This window comes from Phlebotomus papatasi, chromosome 2 (genome assembly GCF_024763615.1).
Source record: "Phlebotomus papatasi isolate M1 chromosome 2, Ppap_2.1, whole genome shotgun sequence".
NCBI lineage: Eukaryota > Metazoa > Arthropoda > Insecta > Diptera > Psychodidae > Phlebotomus > Phlebotomus papatasi.
The window spans coordinates 28,390,833-28,411,577 of NC_077223.1; the positions used below are offsets into that span (position 1 = coordinate 28,390,833).

General features: G+C 39.2%; 3 protein-coding genes across 4 annotated transcripts; 2 read left to right on the top strand and 1 right to left on the bottom strand.

Annotated features, from left to right (window-relative positions):
* The first annotated feature begins 175 nt into the window (after positions 1 to 175).
* Positions 176 to 12,342, top strand: LOC129803345 (vang-like protein 2). Its single transcript, XM_055849829.1, has 3 exons — positions 176 to 510; positions 596 to 1,269; positions 6,055 to 12,342. The coding sequence occupies exons 2-3, from the start codon at positions 777 to 779 to the stop codon at positions 7,197 to 7,199; spliced, it is 1,638 nt and encodes a 545-aa protein (XP_055705804.1). The 5' UTR covers positions 176 to 510; positions 596 to 776; the 3' UTR covers positions 7,200 to 12,342.
* A 49-nt stretch (positions 12,343 to 12,391) lies between these two features.
* Positions 12,392 to 19,950, top strand: LOC129803349 (zinc finger protein 79-like). Of its 2 annotated transcripts, XM_055849835.1 has the most exons (3): positions 12,400 to 12,574; positions 12,635 to 13,765; positions 19,895 to 19,950. In XM_055849835.1, the coding sequence occupies exons 1-2, from the start codon at positions 12,458 to 12,460 to the stop codon at positions 13,736 to 13,738; spliced, it is 1,221 nt and encodes a 406-aa protein (XP_055705810.1). In that variant the 5' UTR covers positions 12,400 to 12,457; the 3' UTR covers positions 13,739 to 13,765; positions 19,895 to 19,950. The 2 variants fall into 2 exon arrangements, with proteins under 2 accessions (XP_055705809.1, XP_055705810.1); XM_055849834.1 differs by lacking the exon at positions 19,895 to 19,950 and having other exon boundaries at positions 12,392 to 12,574; positions 12,635 to 13,890.
* LOC129803338 (tetratricopeptide repeat protein 27) lies at positions 18,238 to 20,738 on the bottom strand. The gene has a single exon (XM_055849818.1). The coding sequence runs from the start codon at positions 20,669 to 20,671 to the stop codon at positions 18,365 to 18,367; it is 2,307 nt and encodes a 768-aa protein (XP_055705793.1). The 5' UTR covers positions 20,672 to 20,738; the 3' UTR covers positions 18,238 to 18,364.
* Positions 20,739 to 20,745: the final 7 nt, after the last annotated feature.

Genomic DNA, 20,745 nt, shown 5'->3' on the forward strand with positions numbered 1-20,745 from the left:
ACTGACCCAATCGACCCAATTAATGTTAGATCATACACTAAATATTATAGTCAATATCAATAAATTGAATAAATAAGTCTACCGGTCGAGTCGCGGAACCAATCGAGTGAGAACACTTTACGTTATATTTTTTATGAAAAATCTGAAGAACTTTCAGTCTCGATTACAATAGCTGTGAAGTCTTAGCAATCGCCTTGATAATTTTTCTGACACGACGCTCGCTTTGTTTCTTCCGCATAATTATTGGTCAATTCCTTGGAAATATTGAGTGGTTTCCCGGTAAAACACGGTGGAAAATATCTAGAAAAGTTCTGTGAAAAGTTTGTTAGAGCAATTGAGTGAAAAATTTATGTGGAAAAGTTTCAAAAATGGGAAAATAGATAAGTGATTGAGGGAATGGCGGCGTGCGACATAAAAAAGTATCGATTCTCCATAAAATATGTTTAATTTTCCGTCTCTGTGACTCAATTCCAAAGCATTAGCTAAATAGAAAATTCATTGGATTTTTTGGTGAGTGCAATGCATAAAATATGATCTTGATGTGCAATCATGAGAAATTCACACATGATTTTCTCTTTCTATCACGCGGCTCTAGATTGCGAACGGTCACTGCCCTCATACCATCTCATCCAACATCTTGGCAATCTTGTTCTCCTCCACTCGATGCATCAAATGGTGAATTCCTGGCGTGCAGATAACTGTCAACCGAGCGATTTGTCATTGAGATTGGCGCATCTAGTGGCGACAGCCGGAATTCCTCGCATTCGTCCGGAACCATGGATGCTGAGTCTGTAAAGTCCGAACAGAGTTCACGGTCGAGACGCACAACACGCCAGCAGTCCGGTAGCCACCGCAGTCGGCATTCCCATCGCAATCACAAGAGCAAGAGGCCGGATATGGCACCATTCCAGACCACCGTAAACCTCGAGGATTCCCGTGACGGTCAGGAGATCATCGAGGTACAAATTCTGCCGCAGGATGAGAACTGGGGCGAGAATACGACCGCCGTCACTGGGAACACTTCAGAGCAGAGTGTCTCGATGGAAGATGTGAGCAATTGGCAGGGAGGCGGAGAATCCGGTCTAGGATTTGCCTGTCAGCGCTACATGGAGACTTCCCTGTCGCTCATCCTCAGTCTAGTGGCTTTCTTTAGTCCTCTGGCCATGGTGATGATGCCGAAGCTGGGTTTCTTCTCAAGAGCCTTCGACAATGCCGATCTGACGCCCATCGCCAGGAGTCAACTTCTTGCCTGCAATGCCGAATGCAAAGGTACAGTAAATTTCTTATCTATTACCCTTTCCCCCAATTCTAATTTTACTAAAGAAAAAAAAATTATTAGAGGTCAACCAATAATATCTTGCGCATAATTGATCAAAAAATATCTCATTTAAAATACCTTTTAAAAATCCGAAATTGATTTTATTAGCAATAATTAAAAAAAAAACCTTTGAAAATTTTGACATTATTGGATATTAAATCGATTTAAAGCCATGATCCATTTTCTAAAAAAAAAAAAAATGGATAGTGTCCCAAATTTTGAACAAAGCTGGAACTCACGAAATAGAGCTCTTCGTAAATTGTCTTCTCGCACGATTTTTTTGAAAACAGAAGAGCCATCTTCGAAAAAAAAAATAAAGAACTTGGTTTTGTCGTATATAGAGGGAAACGAGGAGCAAAAGCGTCTCTGGATAATATTTTTAGGGAGGGTCGTCGAAGACCGGAAGTTGATATCTATAACCATTTAAGCTCCAGAACGATAACAAGGCTAAAAAAAACTGATTGAGCTGAACGCATGGTTCTTTATCTCTAATTTTCAGTCCCGATCATCCGAATATCGAAGAGCTCTGTGCATTGCTCTCTCTTTGAGTTCGAGCATTAAAAAAGACAAATGCTTTTCACAAAAATCAAAAGCGAAGGTAGGAAATAAAAGAAAAAGTTGATCTTTATACCTTTCATTAAATTTCAATAAATCAAAATTCACATCTATCGTTCTCAAATGTTTTGCTTATGTCTAGCCCAGAGGCAGTCAAAATCCCCAAAAGCTAAAATCCCGAAAGCCAAAATCCTGAAAGGGATGTTAAATGGAAGATAATGGTAGAATAATTTATCAAGACAATAATTGTCTTTGGATCCAAAGACAATGCCAAGACACAGAAAATTTCCATTTGCAAGCGCGGGTGCAATCGTGGGAGTAGCTATGACACTTAAGAATTCGGGATTTTGGCTTTCGGGATTTTGGCCAATTCGGGATTTTGGCGTTCGGAATTTTGGCTTTCGGGATTTTGAACGGCTTTCAACATCATTTACCATTTACCGGTTCTCAAACGGTTTGAACCGATTCATAAATCATTCAAAAGATTCTCCAAAATTGTTTAAAAAGCAATTTAGGATTTTAAGACCTTCGGGAACTGGGCTAAATCTCTAGTCTGAAGACCGCTTTAGACGCTATACATCAAAGGTACTTTCACATCATTTACCGTTTACCGCTCCACAACCGATTTATTGAACCGATCATATCACTCAAAAGATTGTCCAAAATAACTGAGGAGTAATAAAATTGATTTTCTTACTTATCAGTTATAAATGGGTTCATTACCGGTTCAAAACCGATTGGAACCGGTTCAGTTTTATAGTAAATTCCAAATCCTTTCCAAGAAGCCCGAAAGATGATACTCCCTCCGTTCCGAAATAAGTCGTACGTTTGGCGAAAAATTAGGGATTAAGGAATGGTTTCCGAGAAAGTTTTTGTTATTTGTAAATATCTTATGTATGAACTATCCTCCATATTCAGGAATAATATGGGGATCTTAAGACGATGGTAAGTTGAGGAATCGATGTGTTGAAGTTGTTCATTTTTCGCGTTTTTTTCAAAGAGCTCCGGTAGATAGTTAATTACTACATAATGGACTGTGATTAACATTACAGGCTAGAATTTGTTCTAAATTTTTAGTATGCAAAAATAGAAATCAACAGTTATTACCGATATGGCATTTTTTATATCTAAAATTTTGCAGAATGGGCAATAAAAAGAACATCCTTTTTTATGTGTTCGAATATGTGGATGTAAAATGGTGAGAGATAGGGATTTGGGACCTTCAGTGGACCCCCCATATGTTGACCCTAGGACCATTTATATGTTTTCCTAAAACATATCCAGAATTGAAGAAAAAAATCGCACGACGTGTTTTCGAGAAATCCTAAAAAGATGATTTTGGAGGGGAAGGGGAGGGGTGGGGTCAAAATAAAGGACATATTAATGGTCCCAGGGTCAACTTATGGGGGGTCCCCCGAAGGTCCCAAGTCTGTATCTCTCACCATTCTGCACATATTTTAGATTGAAAATAAAACGCAAAAATAAGACATTTTTAAGACATTCGTTCCTCAACATACCATCAAGACTGGACCCCAATTTTAGTACTGGACATTAGTAATAGTTCTTTACAAGAGAAAAGTGTTGATACACAAAACATTTACCAACAAACTTTCCCTTAATCCCATTTTTTTCCCAAACGTATGACTTATTTCGGAACAAGAATTTTTCCCAAACGTACGACTTATTTCGGAACGGAGGGAGTACTATTCGCTGGATAAATGCGCTCTCTAGGGTCTTTTTAACATTGACCTTGAAAAACCGTTATTAGGAATGATTCTACAGTATTTTAGCATATAGATAGACGAAATGTTCGCCTGGGTTATATCTAAAGGCCTCTACACACTAAGAGCAACTTATTTAAAAAATGCTTTTTTAAAGAAAATTTCCCCTATCCTTGTAAGCAGAAACGTCAGAATTTAAAAAAAAGGCAATTTTTTACGAAAATTTCTTCTAATGTGTAGACACTATAACACATCCAAAAATGAACAAAATCGCACGACGCGCTTTCGAGCAATCCCAATAAAACACGGTTTTGGAGGGGAAGGGGAGGGGTGGGGGGGGGAATGAGGGGCATGTTAACAATCCTTGGGTCGACTTATGGGGGGGTCTCCCGAAGATCCCAAGTCGCTATTTCTTACTGTTTGGCCTCTAGAGCTGGCGATAGCTGGACGGACAAACGAACGAACAACGTGACGACATTTCTCAGAAATCCTCTGAAACGTGAAGATTTGTTGACAAAAGTGGTCTCCGGGGGATGGAAGGTGGAAATTTTGGGAGGTGAAAAAATCGAGGGATTATATACTGCTCTCTCCGTGGAGTTCGAGCAGTAAAAAGAAAATTCGAGAAAGGTATATCATTTACGCATACGATACCGATTTCAGTGTCAATTGAAACCGATGCTGCCGGATTGGAAATTTCAAGCAAAACCTTTCAAAAAAAAATCTTAATTGAAGGCGAGTCGGTTGAGAAATAGTCCCTCCAAAGTGGTTTAGCTTTGATTTCAGAAAATTCGATATCGAAATATTTTTCGAACATATGTGTCTATGAACGAAATATATTCACCTAGACTACCTTCAAAATATATTCGAAAATAAAAAATCTAAGAGCTGTTTCCAAAATAAACCAAAGTGTGAGAGGGTAATGAAAAAAGAATGTCCTAGATATTATTGTTATTATTATTGTCATAATAATAATGAACACGAAGAGACTTACACATTTCTATTAAATATTAGTTAGCTTATCATCAATTGTTGATAATTCCGTGATAATTTAGTGTAAATGTCTTACGAAAAAAATGAAATTTACATTATTCGAAGGCATTAACGTTCGAAGGGAGAGCACTTTCCCCTATCTCTTACCGTTTGTGCTCCAGGATGGTAAAAGATTGAAAAACAAAGTGGATAATATAACTGCTTTCTCATTGAGTTCGAGCAGTAAAATTATGTTTCCGCATTAATTGTCATTTTTAAATACCCAAAGACTTTATTTCTTCTTATAATGCAACCCCTGTGGCATAAATCGGACATAAAATTAAGAATTTTGCAATATTGCCGCAATTTATTTTCGATTTAAATATCGTAAAATTTGACCAAACGATATTTGTCCGTATTATTATTTATGATTATTGTGATATTTGTCCATTCGTGTTGTCGAAAACAGTTTGCTTGACGCGATTTTACCCCCAAAATTTAACTCAGTCGATTTTTATGCATTCTAATTTGTAAGCACCCCGCGTTGCACGCATTTCGAAGTCACCTGTAAAGAATCTCAGCTGCCATAAGCTTATCTAGGCTTATCACTGGTCATTTTCTATTTCAAAGAGCTTCAGTACAGAAAGCCAACAAAAGAAAAGTAAAGTTTATTAAAATCGGTCAATGAACATTAGAGATAGAGTCCTGTTAATCTGGATATAGTAAAAGCCGGGGTACGGTGGGTACAGTACCCATTCATGGAGTGGGGAGGGGACTAATGCGACCCATCATTAGAAAGGTCATGATCTCATATAATATACTAAAATTTCATCGAAATCGCTTCATAAATACCGAAAATGCAGTCAGGTCAAGACATTTTTTATTCTGGCTCACGTCAGGGAACATTAAGGGAGAACCGCAATTCACCATTGGAAAGGTCTCCACTTCAGCTACAACATACTAAAATTTAAAGAAAAAATGTATCGTCTAGTTTTAGAAATATTTAACATCGAATTTTCAAAAATTGAAAAATCGTTTTTTCGATTTTTCAATTCAACTTTTTTCAAAATTAATAATAATAATAATAATAATAATAATATTGCTGGCCCAACATTCCATGAAGGAACAAGGCCTTCCCGCAAGGGGATTTCTAGACATGCATTATTCTTTTTTCTTATACGGGATAAGGTTGTCAGTCCCATACCCGTGGAATCAAGTCCAGTGAAGCTCACTGGATGCAATCCGAACACCTTTAACGCCAGAATAATTCCTGGTGACCTAAAGGGGATTCGCACCCGGGACACTTGCATCGTAGAGCGAGTGCTCTGCCACTTGACCCATTGAGTGCCCTTTTTCAAAATTAGCTTTCCATAATTTTAATTTCTCCAAATGAATGTGCAAGAAATTATAGGTTGACCTTTAAAACAAGATTTTTCATGTGAAAAATCTTACAAGTCGGAAGTGAAACCAATGCATTGTCCTCAATCCCAGGTCAACTGGTCTCACTAGCAGTGCGAATGATCCTCCTGGCACTTGCTTTGTGGGCCATTTTTCTGCGAAAGCCAGCAGCAACATTGCCTCGCATCTTTCTATTTCGCGCCACCGTAATCCTCCTTGTTCTCGTGTCAACCTTTGCCTTTTGGCTGTTTTACGTGGTCCAGGTGACCGAGGGCACAAAGGCCATTATTGAGGGTGCCGAAGCTGCAGACTATAAATCCCTCGTGGCATTTGCCACAAGTTTTGCCGATACTCTCCTCTTCATTCACTACATAGCGGTGATTCTGCTGGAGATACGTCATCAGCAACCGGTGTACTATGTCAAAGTGGTAAGGAGTCCTGATGGTGAGAGTCGTTCCTACAGTATTGGACAATTGAGTATTCAGAGGGCAGCTGTTTGGGTTTTGCAGAAGTATTACACGGAATTTTCGATTTTTAATCCGTATTTGGAGAGAATTCCGGTGTCAAAGTCCCAAAGAAAAGCTCTGTCAACATTCAAATATTACGATGTTGATGGGGTGAATGCATCGCAGCAGCAGAGTCAGTCGAGAGCTGTATTGGCAGCTCATGCCAGAAGAAGAGACTCCAGTCACAATGAGAGATTCTATGAGGAGCATGAATATGAGAGGAGAGTTAAGAAGAGAAAAGCTAGACTTATTACAGCTGCTGAGGAGGCTTTTACGCATATCAAGAGGGTGCACAATGAACCGGCTCCGGCAATTCCGTTGGATCCCCAAGAGGCTGCTCAGGCGGTATTTCCGTCAATGGCAAGAGCCCTGCAGAAGTATCTCAGGGTAACGCGACAGCAACCAAGGCATACGGTTGAGTCGATTTTGAGACATCTGGCTCACTGTCTCAAACATGATTTGGCTCCAAGGGCCTTCCTGGAGCCCTATCTTGTGGAATATCCAGTGATGCAGAGTGAAAAGGAACGTCGTCCAGTGCAATCTTGGTCACTGATTTGCGATGAACTCCTGTCACGTCCTCTCTCTGACGGATGCTCCTTTCAGCTCATCCAGAGTGATGTATCTCTTGTGGTGACTGTTCACAGGCTGCCGCATTTTCATGTGGCTGAAGAAGTTGTCGATCCCAAGAGCAATAAGTTTGTGCTGAAGTTGAATTCAGAGACGAGTGTGTGACAGGAAGAAAATGCCTACAGCTGGCATCAGACAAATGACGATTCCAACGATAGGACATACGATGAGATTATTTATCAGTTTCTCTAGCCCTTTATTTATAGGAATAATCCCACTTTTTCTAGTTCACATATCCAAGATGAATGGTTCTATTTTTCTCATATCTTTATTTTTTAAGTTTATCGCCCAGTGAGATCTTGTTTTTGAAACAAAAGACAGCAGCACAATAAGACGTAACTATTTTACATGCATTTTGAATATTGAAACAATTGAGTTAAAATGGACCAGAAAATATGTTTGCAGATTAAACTGAAATAGAAACTTGTGAATCTCTCCGGAACTGTCCTAAAATTCAAAATTGAAGACTCTTCTTCTATTGAAATAGTAATTTATACATCATCTGCACTCCCCCTCTATGTCATGTCCATCTCCGGCTTAGCGTTAATGCTTGCATACAGAACAGAAAATTTGAGTGTCTTAATCACAAGAAAAGTGTAACCTTGCTACTTTTTAGAGGTATAATATGTTAACTCAATCAACTCAACACAAACAGTTCCTTTTCAGTACCAGCAATCAGTATTATCTCTATTAATATTGGGGGCTTATCGACAAGCCAAGAAGCTCTTCTTTCTGATATTTGTGTTAAGTACGTTAAGTATAACCGTGATGGCCTTTCATTCACCTCGCCGCTGCACACAATCTGATTATTGGAGGCACATGGTTTCCGCGGAGAGATGTACACAAAGCTACAATGACTTCACCAGATGGGACCACTTCCAACCAGATTGATTACGTGTTAATTGATCGCCAACACCGGACATCGCTGATGGATGTACGCACATACCGTGGGGCCAACATCGACTCTGATCACTATCTTGTTGGTGCAGTGTTCAGGGCTCGCATATCCACACCAAAGGAGCTTGCGCCAACGAGGATATCCCAAATTAACACAGATGGTCTCAAATCAGAGCAGCTCCGTAGTAAATATGCTGAGGAACTGGATGTTGCACTCGTGAGCTTCGCGAGTGCAGACAGGATGCCAATCAACGATATGTCGTCGGTTGCGTCTACCTCTGTCGTATCTGCATTTGTTTTGTATCTGCATTCGTTGCAAGCTACAATACAGACGTCCCCTCTTGCGTAAAATGCTGGCACAAAAGAAATGCAGATACGACAGAGGTAGACGTAACCGACGATGTGGAAACATATCAGAACACACGTCATGGGAAAGGCCAACACTATCCTTGGTCACAGTCGGAAGAAGGATCGGAACGACTGGTTCGATGGTGAAACGCAAACTGGCAACTGAACGTAAGAACGAAGCATACCGAGCCATGCTTAGTTCACAAAACACGCGGGCACGTGTAGTCTTATCGAGAGCTCAGAAAACAGGAGAAGAAACTTCACAGAACCAAGAAAAAAGCTTGGGAGGAAAAACTGGTAAGTGTAGATGAGGAGTACAGAGCGCAGCCGCACCAAGCGCGGAAGTTTTACCCACAAGTCCGGGGTGTGAAGCCATATACGCCACGCACTTTATCCTGTAAGGACAAGCAGGGGAATCTGGTTTCCGATCAGAATGGCATCCTGGAGCGATGGATGGAGTATTTTGATGAATTTCTCAACGGACAGCTCAATGATGAGTTGGAGGTACCAGCAACTCAAGGTGTTGATACCATACTAGAGCCACCTAGTATGGACGAGGTCGAAATAGCAATCCGTCGGCTTAACACAACAGAGCGCCAGGAGTAGACGGAATTGCAGCGGAGCTGTACCAACATGGAGGCGCCCAACTACACCGAGTTGTTCATCAATTAGTGCTCCGTGTATGGGACGAAGAGATACTGCCAGAGGAATGGAAAATTGGCATTATCTGTCTTATACATAAGAAAGGAGATATCACAAGCCGTAACCACTATAGGGGTATTACGTTGTTGATTACCGCCTATAAGATATTCTCCTCTAATCTGCTTGGTCGAATCGTTCCATTCGCGCAGACCATTATTGAACAATACCAATGTGGTTTCACTCCAGGTAAATCAACAACAGACCAGATCTTTTTCCTTCGGCTGTCTATGGAGAAGATGAGAGAGCGTGACCAAGCACTTCACCATCTCTTCGTCGATTTCAAAGCAGCCTACGATAGCATAGTCAGGGTAAAACTGTATGAAACTAAAGGAGGTGGCAAAGACCCCTCATCACCCAAATCTTACAGACCAATTGGCTTGACTTCATTCCTACTGAAATGTATGGAAAAGGTGATTGATCTACACTTACGACAGGGAATACTCATGGAATTCCCCTTACAGAAAACACAACGCGGCTACCTAAGTGACCGATCCACTAATACCGCTTTGAGTGAACTAATTTGTGCTGTTGAGGGCTCTCTGGAGGCGAAAGAAGTTGCGCTATGTGCCTTTATTGACATCTCTGGGGCATTTGACAGCACAAAATTTGACATGGTACTCGAAGTTTCACGTAATAAGTACATCAACCAGTTCATTATAGACTGGATGATTGCAATGCTCAGATCCCGTACGGTAGAAACCGGAGAAGGCCAAGACCGAGTGGCAGTTCGGGTGACTCAGGGATGTCCACAGGGAGGTGTGTTATCACGACTAATGTGGTCCCTGGTCATCGATGCACTTCTTACAGAATTATCTGAAAACTTCTGAATTATTTTATTAGTTTAAAATCAGTCTCATTGAAACACCTTGAGCTTCATTAACGTCTAATTATAAAAAATATAAACGTTTTTTCCTAAATATTATCATTTTTTGGATCATCATACAACATTCATCCATAAAAAACGTTTAAAATTCATTCATTCATACTATTTGTTCCCTATTTTTCAATAAAAATATTTCAGTCTTTTTAGGCCTTAAACAGATATGACCGCCTCTAGGCGGTCTTTACCTTTTCTCACCTGGCGCCCAAACGGAAAGAGATAATGAAGAATGGATGGTTTTTTTGAGTTCAGTGGACCATTAAATACTCTAAACAATTATTTAACTTCTTTTTGAGATATTAAAGAAAATACTATTAGAGGGATAAACTGCAAGAATTATCGCGGTATCTCTCTGTTGTGTACTGGATATAAGGTGCTCTCCAACGTTACGTATAGTCCGTATAGAAGACTGATCCCATGTGCAGAAAAGATAATTGGTTCATATCAGGCTGGATTTCGACCGGGAAGATCTACAACTGACCAGATTTTTGCATTGCGCCAGATTCTGGAAAAATGCACAGAGCAATCCATCACCACACATCATTTGTTTGTTGACTTCCAACAGGCATATGATGATAGCATTAAACGCTATCGGCTATGGGACGCCATGGTATCTTTCGGCGTTCCACATAAGCTTGTCAGAATGGCAAGACTTTCAGTATTGTGTAATGAAAGCTGTGTCCGTATAAATAACAAGCAATCGGACAGCTTTTCCATTAGCTCTGGACTGAGACAAGGGGACTAGATATCGCCTTTAATGTTTAATTTTGCACTGGAGGCAATTTTGGCATATGCCGACGATCTGGTTCTGATTGGCCGAAGAGTGACTGATATACAGCAGATATACCAAGAACTCGAGGAAGCACCATCGCATATGGGACTCGCAACAAACGAATCAAAAACAAAGTATATGATCAGGGGCATGACGTTTCCTATGTTTCCCATGTGTTTCTAGCGTGCCGAAAAAACTTTGGAGTTCATTCGGTGTTTTCTGTCATTTTGGAATGAATTAGCAAAAAAATACAAATACAAAATAAAAGCCAATTTAATATGGAAAGGGCAACCGAAAATCCCAAATTGGCAACCTACGTAGTTTCGGAGATATCTCGTGAAATGTGTACGAAAACGGGAAAAAAAATACACTAAACTGGTCGCATTTTTCAGAGCTAATGTCAGCCCCCTTGTATATGATGGTATCGAAAAGCGATGCAACTTACAGTGGAAATATTTCATGTGGAGAGAAAACCTTCGAATGGGTGGATAATTTTAAGTATCTTGGTTCCAATGTCAACTCCAAGAATGTAGTAAGCACATACATTTCCTCAAGAATAAACCAAGGAAATCGGGCGTTTTATGCTTTACTACATTTATTCAAGTCTTGGTCCCTCTCGATCCATACCAAATTAAAGCTCTACAAGACACTTGTGCGGCCAGTGGTAACTTACTCGTGTGAATCCTGGACAATCACAAAAGCTAATGAAAATAAACTTGCCTCTTTTGAAAGAAAAATTTTTAGGAGGATTTTTGGTCCAGTAAAGGAAACGGCTGGAAATTGGCGAATTTGTAGGAACGATGAGCTCAAACGGTTATACAAGGATGCGAGTCTAGTTGCACACGTCAAGGACACATTAATCGAATGGGCTGGACACGTTGTGAAAATGGAAAAGGGTACGCCAGCTAAGCGAGCATTTGAAGGGGAACCAGCAGGAAAACGTGCTAAAGGTCGACTCAGGACGAGATGGTTGGATCAAAGAGAGGGAAATTTGAGAAAATTAAATGTAAGAAAGTGGAAAAGGTTGGCTGAGGACAGATTAAAATGGAGACAGGTTGTGAATGAAGCCAAGATCCTAGACGGACTGTAGCGCTACAAATGATGATGATGACTGTTAGAGGGATATACTAATTTTAATCATTTGACACAAATAATAAGGCTAAAACCTCTAGTATTTGAAAACTTATGAAAATTGACAATGTTGCCAATTCGAATCTTCTCTGCATCATTTTTCTGGTACCATTAAATTCATTTGTATCAATCTGTTCTTCAAGACTTGATAGAAAGTAAGAGAGTATTTATACATTAATAAGAAATTTTGATATCAAAGCATTTCTAAAAAAGTATTTATAGTTAGAATTATACAACTAGATAAGTATTTTTAGCTTTTTATCCAATATTTGTATCACATATTTCTCAGTTTTTTTTTACACATTTTTAGGTTAGGGCTTCTCTTGAAGCTGTTTTATTTAATATATATACATATACGCATATATTTCTATGTAAATAGAAAGAGACCAGAGAAACTCTTTTTCACAAAGAGAATTTCAGTGAATTCAAGACTAGATTTAGGAGAAAATTTTCTTAATCACATTTTTGTATTATAAAAAAATTTTTTATTTGGTAAATAAATGGCAGCAACTAACGGATTTGTTTGAAATTTGTTTTGATATTTTTCCGCAAGGGGGGTTTTTGGCGCTGATGGCATGTTTTTTATGTTTTGGGGGAAGTTGGTTTTTTCTTGGATTGCTTTTTTGGGGGAAAATGTCGGTTCCTCTGGATTTTAGGAAAATCTGTCGTGTGTGTTGCCTCGAGGGGACTATGATGTCTGTATTTAAGGTGCATATATCTAAGAAATTGATGGCATGCGCTTCAATTCAGGTAAAATTGGAAACTAACCTCAATTTTTGAGTTTTGGTTGAAGAGGATTTTTTTGTTTAGGTTTGGCAGAATGATGGACTTCCTGATCAAATATGCACGAAATGCGTTGCTAAACTGCACATAGCTTTTCAGTTTAAGAAACTCTGTGAGAAATCTGATGCCCGGTTGAGGCATTATCAAGCAAATGCGGCAGAAAGTCAAGAGAATGTCAACAATCCTGCTAGTGATTTTGTTTATGTGGATTGTCAGGAAATTGAGGCATCTTCAGCGCAGTATGAGAATCTCCAGCAGACACTGTCGTACAGTACAAGTGCAATCCTTCCAGCTTACCCTGCCCAGAGTCTCCATTTCCAGACATATGCAGTGCCAACGGTGCAAATTCCTCCTTTGGTTCATCCTGTGGTTACTTTAAGTTCTTCAGCAGAGACCATAGACTCCACCAAGGCTAAGAAACCTCAGGAGGGAAAACAAGAGAGTCAAATGACACTTGCAAAGGGCAAAGGCAAAATTGACCCAGAAGGCTGTCGTCAGTGTCATGTTTGTGGCAAGGAGCTAGTGTCTGCATCCAAACTCGCCCGGCATTTAAAAATCCATTCAGGTGAACAGCCATACAAGTGCAAGGTTTGCCTGAAACGCTTCTCGCACAGTGGCAACTACAAAGTTCATCTCAGGATGCACACGGACGAACGACCGTACCAATGCACTCACTGCAATCGAGCCTGTCGACAGCTCCAGGATCTGGAAAAGCACATCCGGACACATACAGGAGAAAAGCCACATCAGTGTACGACATGTTCCAAAAAATTCTCCACTTCCAGTAATCTTGTGGCTCACATGAGAACCCATTCGGGCGAGAAGCCCTATGTTTGTTCAATTTGCGGAAAGGCCTTTTGTCAGTCCAATGAACTCACCAAGCATACTCGAATCCACACGGGCGAGAAACCTCATCAGTGCTCCATTTGCCATAGGCGCTTCAATGGCTCCTCCACTCTCACAATCCACATGAGAAGTCACACAGGATTGAAGCCCTACGTCTGCAGCATTTGCTCGAAATCTTACTCACAATCACGCTGTCTTCAGAAGCACCTGAAGCTCCACGAGGTTTCAAGGCCACCTCCCGAGGCTCAGCCTGAATCTCAAGAGGCTAAAGGAGACACATTCTAAGCTTCTGAAGCACAAAATCCGCCGCACGTAAGTTTCCTCTCAAAATTCCTTAAAAATGCAATTTTAAAATTAAAAAAAAAATTGTTTTATTTAATGATTTATTTAACACAAAATAGCAAAGAGCAATATTAAAAATTTGAGAAAATTATCAATTTTAAGATCTTCTAAAATGGGTTCAATTTTATCCAAAATCGAATGGGAAATACGATTATGGCGATTTAGAATTTTGATCTTGAAAAAATCATTAGGAAGAAGTCGAAATTAATTTTGAAAGATCTGTTACCAGAATCTGAAACCTAGAAAAAGAATATCTAAATAAAAAATAGTCATAAGCCTAGATCAGCTTATTGTAAGTGAGATTCTTATACGTGCCATTTGGTTTAACTTTCCTAATTTTTTATTAACTCTTTCGTCTCCTTTGGGATTCTGGGTACCCATGAAAACAACAAGTTTTTAGACTATCTAGAATCGATAAAAATCCGATTCTTCTGGATGAGTACAAACTATAAGGATGTCCAAATCTAGGATATTTTTTGCAGGATCCCAATTAACTCCTGAGCTAAGATATTTTTGGTCAAAAATCGTGAATTTTCAATTTTCTGCTTCCTTGCAGATATTGTGACTTTTTTGATATTTCTAGACCAGAATAAGGAAAAACCTCTCGGGGCCAATAAGTATGATAACTAACAATTAAAGATTGCATAAATTCGAAAAATAATTTTTTCTTAAATGTTCAAAAAACTTGTTCAAACTTTATGGGTACTCTCGTCCCCAAAAATCTAGAGGTCAAATGTAAGGTTATCCCGCCAATGCCCGCCATTTGCTTTTTGACACCAACCTTGTAAGAAAATTCCAAGCGGGAGCGACATTTTTGCCAATTTCGGGGATGTTTTTCCTGATTTTAATGAATTCTGATTGTTGATGAAGTGTTTTTTTGGCTCTTGAGAAAGCTTAATGTGTTTGCAATAACATCGTGTTGAGGGAAATGTGTTTTCAAAGTGTTATTGTGTGAAATATTTTGAGGAATCTGTTGGAAAGCAGGAATTTGGTGTCTTCTTGACCACTTCCTGGACATCCCACAAGATACTAGTCAATAGTTCTTCTTGTTTTAGTGATCAACATTGTAAAGGAGTCATTTGACACGCAAAAATAATTCACAAAATTAATATTATTGGCTTTTGGAAAATTGAAGTTTGTCTCCTTTTCGTTCTTTTGGGGACGAGAGTACCCATGAGTTTTCCAATTTCCCAGAGGCGGAAAAAATTCTTTCTCTACAAAAGTATCATATTTGACCACTAAGACTTACAATAAAGTGAGTTTTACTGAAATTCGTTCGCTAGATATGTTGTGGTCCGGAAAGAGTTACGCAAGATTTTTGGGAAGATTTTCACTTTAAGAATTTATGGGAAAATTACTCATTTGATGTAGAAACACCAAAATAATCAAATCAGTTTTATCACAGTGGACCTCTCGCTCAATCGGGCGAAAAATTTTGTTCAAAATTTTCACGTTTCATTTTTAAGCAAATTTGCTCAAATTCGCTGTTTATCGTGATTCTTTATAATTGAGCGCTTTTTGTGGAATTTACAATGATTTCGATGCACAAATCCCTTGATAATTTGGATGACATTTTGCCCCATATGACCGTTTGAGAGGGTCTACTGTATTTAGAATTTTGAGGTCTTCGGGAATTCGACTAAAACCTTATTTTGTGATCAAGTAAAAGCGAACATAATACCTGTGTACTTTTACAGAGTTATTATTGTAGAAAAATGGTGGCAAAGCATCCGGGTTGTGCATGTGCTTGAACTCCCGTAACAGAACGAACAGAACTCCACGTATCGTCATCGAAGACTGAAAATTGATATCCCTTACCGTTTGAATTTTATATGGGTCAAAAGACTGAAAAAGTGCGAAAAACAGTATTTTTAAAACAGAGCTATTACCGTTACTTTCCCGATCCATTACCGAATATGACCGATGCAGTCGGGATCAGAATTTCAAGACCTTTCAAAAAAAACACAAATTTAACAAAATCCGTTGAAAATTAGGTCCTCCAGAGTGGTTACTAGGGCGTTCCAACTAGGAAAAATAATTTTTGACACTATTCTCAGGGTGCTGTATTTGATGAGACAAGAAAATTTTTCTTCTCCGACCATATGATCAGACGCCGTTTAAAGGTGGCTGAACGACCCACTCTGTAGAAAATTTTTCTGATTTTACACTATATAGAGTTAGACTAGGGTTAGACTAAAAAAAACGCAAGAAGCGGTATTTGTAAAATAAAGTTATTATGAATACATTACCGATTTATCACCGATCTGGACCGATGCAGTTGATTTTCGAATTTCAAGACTTCATATAAATCCATATTTGACTAAATCCGTGGGAAATGAGACCCTGTACGGTGGTTGAACTTTGGCTTTGTATAAATCAAGATGGCGATTTTCCGGAGAAAAGTGTGAACGAATTGAATTGTTCAATTAATGAACCATTGGTGCTCTAAATATGAATAGGAACGGTAGGAGTATGAGCGTCCCTATCAATATTCAGAGCAGCAATGAGTGGACAAAATCATCTAGGCCAAATTTGGGATAAGTAAAAAAAAACATGTTTTTGGAAGGGATGGAACGAGTGGAAGTAAATATCCCTAACCGTTTCAAAGTCAGGACGTTGAAAAGTAAAAAAAAAGAATGAGTTTTATATACTGCTCTCTCGTGAAGTTCGAGCAGTAAAAAGCATTTTTAAACAAAATAAATATAGATATAAATATACCGAATACTCTACAAATATGCCGAAGTGATCATAGAAATCGGTTCAGCGGGAGTCGAGATAATTAAGTTTATTTAATATTAAAATTGGTTTTTTGACTGTGGCTCCCCTAATATTGATCTTAAAAATCTAAAATGTGCTAGAAAGTTGTAGTGTTTTGTGAGACCTTTCATTCGCGCTTTTAATTATCAAAATAAAATGGAACTGGAGATATGGCTTTTTAAATTTCGTAAAATTTGGACACCCATCAACATATCTCATCGAGATACACAAATGAAAACAATTACGTCAAAATGTTAATTAGAACCTGAGATATTGGCCGGTCAATCCTTCAATTTGAATTCTTATTAGGTCGGGTCGGTCGGGTCAGAGGTGTCCGAGGTAATTAAGTTTTTTGTTTGATGGTTAGGTCTAAAGTGCAAATAAAACATAATAAGATTTTAACCAGATCCATGATATAATACCCGAGATAATTAACTTAAGAAAATTCGGGACATTTTCTTATTTAGTGCTCCTAGTTGTGTTTTTACGAACTTCTGATGTTAGAAAGAGATTTTTCAATATTGTTTTTGAGCTCTTAACTCGGGTAAGGGGGTCGGAAAATTAACTAAGACTCAGTTATAACATACGAAAATTTGGGCTCGATCCATACCATCACTGAGAGAAATCCGAAAAAGTTTAAATAACATTCCGGAAATGTTTATTTTACCCTGCATTATTGATCCGAAATCGGTGTAAATATTATGCTTTTTAGGTGTATTAGGGGTTAAAGTTACACTTTTTCATGTTAATTTTATACTTAAAAAGGTGTAAAATTAACAATAAAAAATGTTAATATATTTTTACACCTAAAAAGTGTTAAAATTATAAGGGAAAAAGTTAATCGCACCCCCATTTTTTTCTCAGTGTAGGATGGGGGGGCGTCATGCACCAATGTACAATTTTCGCCCCATAACCCTTGCTGAAAATGAATACCGCTAATATATTTCTCTTAGTTTGGGAATTGTTAAGATCAAAAAGCGGCCGGACGGACAGCCACAAAAGTTTTTTAGTCCCCCGTCCGTGCTCCTATTGGTTATTTGGGAGTGGCGAAACATATTTTGGCAAAGTTTGAGCTCGATCGGAAGACTTGAAGTTTTGTGATGATTACAATAGGCGAGATTGTTAAGAATCTCATCTAATTTTACTTAACTCTTTTAAGGACGATTGGAACACCGGTGTTCCATGAAGAAAATAATTTTTCCTGACTACCCCAAGTTATTTTTTATTACGATTGTACGTAATTGCAAAGTAGAAGGTTGAAGGAATCTAGAATGTTTTTTGCAAGTCTCCAGCTATTTGCTATATATAGTAAATATTTAAGCTTAAAAATGACGAATTTTTAAATTCTCATATTGAAAAATGTTTTTAATTATTTTTTATACTTCCAGTTTTTTTTTAAGCAAAACCGTTGTGAAAAAGAAACTACAACATTCATACATAATATTTTTCATTAAACTAAAAATTATTTATTCATTTTTATTGTCAGAAAATTGATTTAAATTTTTGGGCTATTTTCGTCCCTATCGCTCGTAGAGGTAAAAAATGCACCGAATTAGATTCTGTTGGATTTTCCAGTCAGATGTAACACGTTTCATTGATTTTGTTATTGGTTAAATTTTTATAGTTGATTTTCGGTCCGCAAAAAGTCTCGTCGTTAAAGGGTTAAATATAAAAATAAGTAAGTGTTTTATTTCAAATTTTTATTTTTCAAAATTCTTAGATTTCTATTTACAATTTATAGCAAAGTTTTTTTTTTTAAGAATCTCACCTACAATAAGCTAATCTAGGTTCATGATTCTCTTTTTGCAAATTTTACGTGTTCAATTGCTTGAGCTTTTCTGTGAGAATCTGGAGATTGCAATTGAGCTCATCACGAATCCCAGTCAGAGAATCTGGAATTTCCTGGACATTTCTAAGGCAACCCTGAGCTGAAAGCCGTGCAGATGATAATTGTGACAATGTCAGTGACTTGTTCTCTTCCTTGAAGTCCTCAGCAGCTTCTAGGGAAAGCCTCGTGACTTCTAGGCAGATCTCAATGATTTTCTTGCAAGAATCTGGATTTTCCTTCCACTTTGAATTCCCTTGAGTGTGACTCGTGAAGGCTTTTAGGAGTTTTTGAGCCTTGGCTAGAGGATCCCTGGCTACACGAGCTGCCACTTCCCAGTAGAAAGCCTCCCTGCCGTGTTGTATGCACAATTGGGCTAGGATTTTGCTGGCTTTGTCCGCTAGCCGATGGGAATCTCCTCCTTTGTGGTCGGGAACGTGATTCTCAATGGCTGCTGTTAGAATGTCCAGAACCTGACGATCCTCGTAGCGAGTTTTGAGTTCCATGAGCCTGGTGTATGCATTGAGGACGTCATCAAAGTGCCCAGTGTCTAGGCTTACTACCATAAAGTTCTCCCAAACTTGCCATACGTCATAATTGCATTTCAGGGCTTCCTGGAGGACACGCTGGGCTCGAGGTTTGTCGCCCATTTTGACGTAGGCCTTAGCCAAATTGTTCCAAGCTTCGAAGGTTCCTGGCTCAAGAATTGTGTACCACTGATAGGCATGAGCTGCTGTTGTCCAATCTTCTATTTCGAGCGCTGCAAATCCCAATCGAAGCCACAGAGGCTCCTGGAGGGTATTGATTCCCAGAGATTCCTGGAAATGTGGAATGGCTTTTGCATAGTCCTTCCTGGCGAAGAAATAATTTCCCCAATGCTTCTGAGCCCTTCCGCTGCGATGCTGAGAAAATTCCCAAGCTTTCTCGTACCAGGTTGGATCATCAGTTGCATCCCCGAGGAGGCAGTAGAGCTTTGCTGAGGGATTCTTGGACAGCTCCTGCCGTATCACTTCTTCGGCTTTATGGCGCATTTCTAGCATATTGTAGCAATTTATTACGTCCTCCCAGGCCTGGATGCGTCGGTAGACATCCAAGGCGGATTTCACTAAGCCCAGGGACATCATGAGACTGCCCAGTTGTGCCTCTGCTCGCCAAACAGGAAGCATGCCCGATGAGAAGAAGCTAGAGAGCTGGAAGTTGATTTGAGGTGTTTCTGTGGCTGATTTTCTCACCATTTTCAGGATTTCTTCACATTGCTTGAGACTCCTGTCCACAGTCCTGCTATTCTTTGCCTCCAGCTCAATGTTGGCCATCAGGGCAGCAATTCTGACAGGCCATGGCCCAAAATCCTGATGCAAGAGAGTCACAATGTACGGATAGATCTCCTCCTCGGCAAGATTGTCCTTTGGCTGGGAGATTTGCAGCCAGTGAAACTCCACGGCAATTAGACTTTGCACGATACTCGGGAGATTGTCAATTTTGGCCTCTTCCTCATTGACGAATTTTATCTTTTCCAGTCTCGTATCATCATCCAGGCGAAGTAATTTGGGAAGAATAGTTTCTGCATGAGTTTCTGAAGCATTGGGCAGGAAGGAATCTTTCCTCTCAACACGGAGGATCATCTGAGGAAGGGGTTTGGTCTGGAAACGCGTCCTCATGCCAAGAAGGGATGATATCTTCAAATCTACTTTGAGTTCGGCCTTGACACTCTCGAGGATTTCTCTACAAGGGTTCACTCTGCGAAATATAAGGTATCCCTGGGCAATTTCAAGCAATAACTGGGAACGTTCTACAATATCCAGAGCTGAAAATTCCGGACTTTTCAGGATTTTCTCGTGGATTCCTTTGAATAATTTGAAAATAGAGTATGCCAAGTCGTCAAGAACTTCCTGGTGAAGGCATGTTAATCTCATTTTCCAGACCAAAACCTTGAGATGTTCAGAGATGCAGCAGTCCAGAGTTCTCAAGGCGAGACACAAAACTTCCGGGAAGGAAACATTAACTTCCAGCTCTTCTCCATCTCTTATGGTGCATCTCTTGATGTCTATTTTTTCTACTGAATCTGACAAACCCAGACACTCCTGGACAGTCTCAGGAGGTGGGACAGGGCCAGTAAAATTGGCCTCGATAAAAAGTTTGGCACATACTTGAACAATCCGGAGGGCTTCATTTATGCTGTCTTCTTCAATGCTATACCCATCAGAGTTTACAATCTTGGTAACAAAGGACTTGAAATCACTTTTACACTCTCCAATTAAATTATATTCACTCCAAAAACACTTTATTTCTTCCATTTCTGTGAAGGAAAATATTCCTCAAACGTTTTCTAACCTAAAAACCACGCGATTTTTCGTTCCGGGAACTTGAG

Excerpts from the sequence above, each read along its gene's own strand:
- LOC129803349 (XM_055849834.1), top strand. The coding sequence starts at position 12,395 with ATGGCATGTTTTTTATGTTTTGGGGGAAGTTGGTTTTTTCTTGGATTG. Across the intron at positions 12,575-12,634 it reads TGGCATGCGCTTCAATTCAG|GTTTGGCAGAATGATGGACT; the intron begins GTAAAATTGGAA and ends TTTTTTGTTTAG.
- LOC129803345 (XM_055849829.1), top strand. The coding sequence starts at position 777 with ATGGATGCTGAGTCTGTAAAGTCCGAACAGAGTTCACGGTCGAGACGC. Across the intron at positions 1,270-6,054 it reads CTGCAATGCCGAATGCAAAG|GTCAACTGGTCTCACTAGCA; the intron begins GTACAGTAAATT and ends CCTCAATCCCAG.
- LOC129803338 (XM_055849818.1), bottom strand. The coding sequence starts at position 20,671 with ATGGAAGAAATAAAGTGTTTTTGGAGTGAATATAATTTAATTGGAGAG.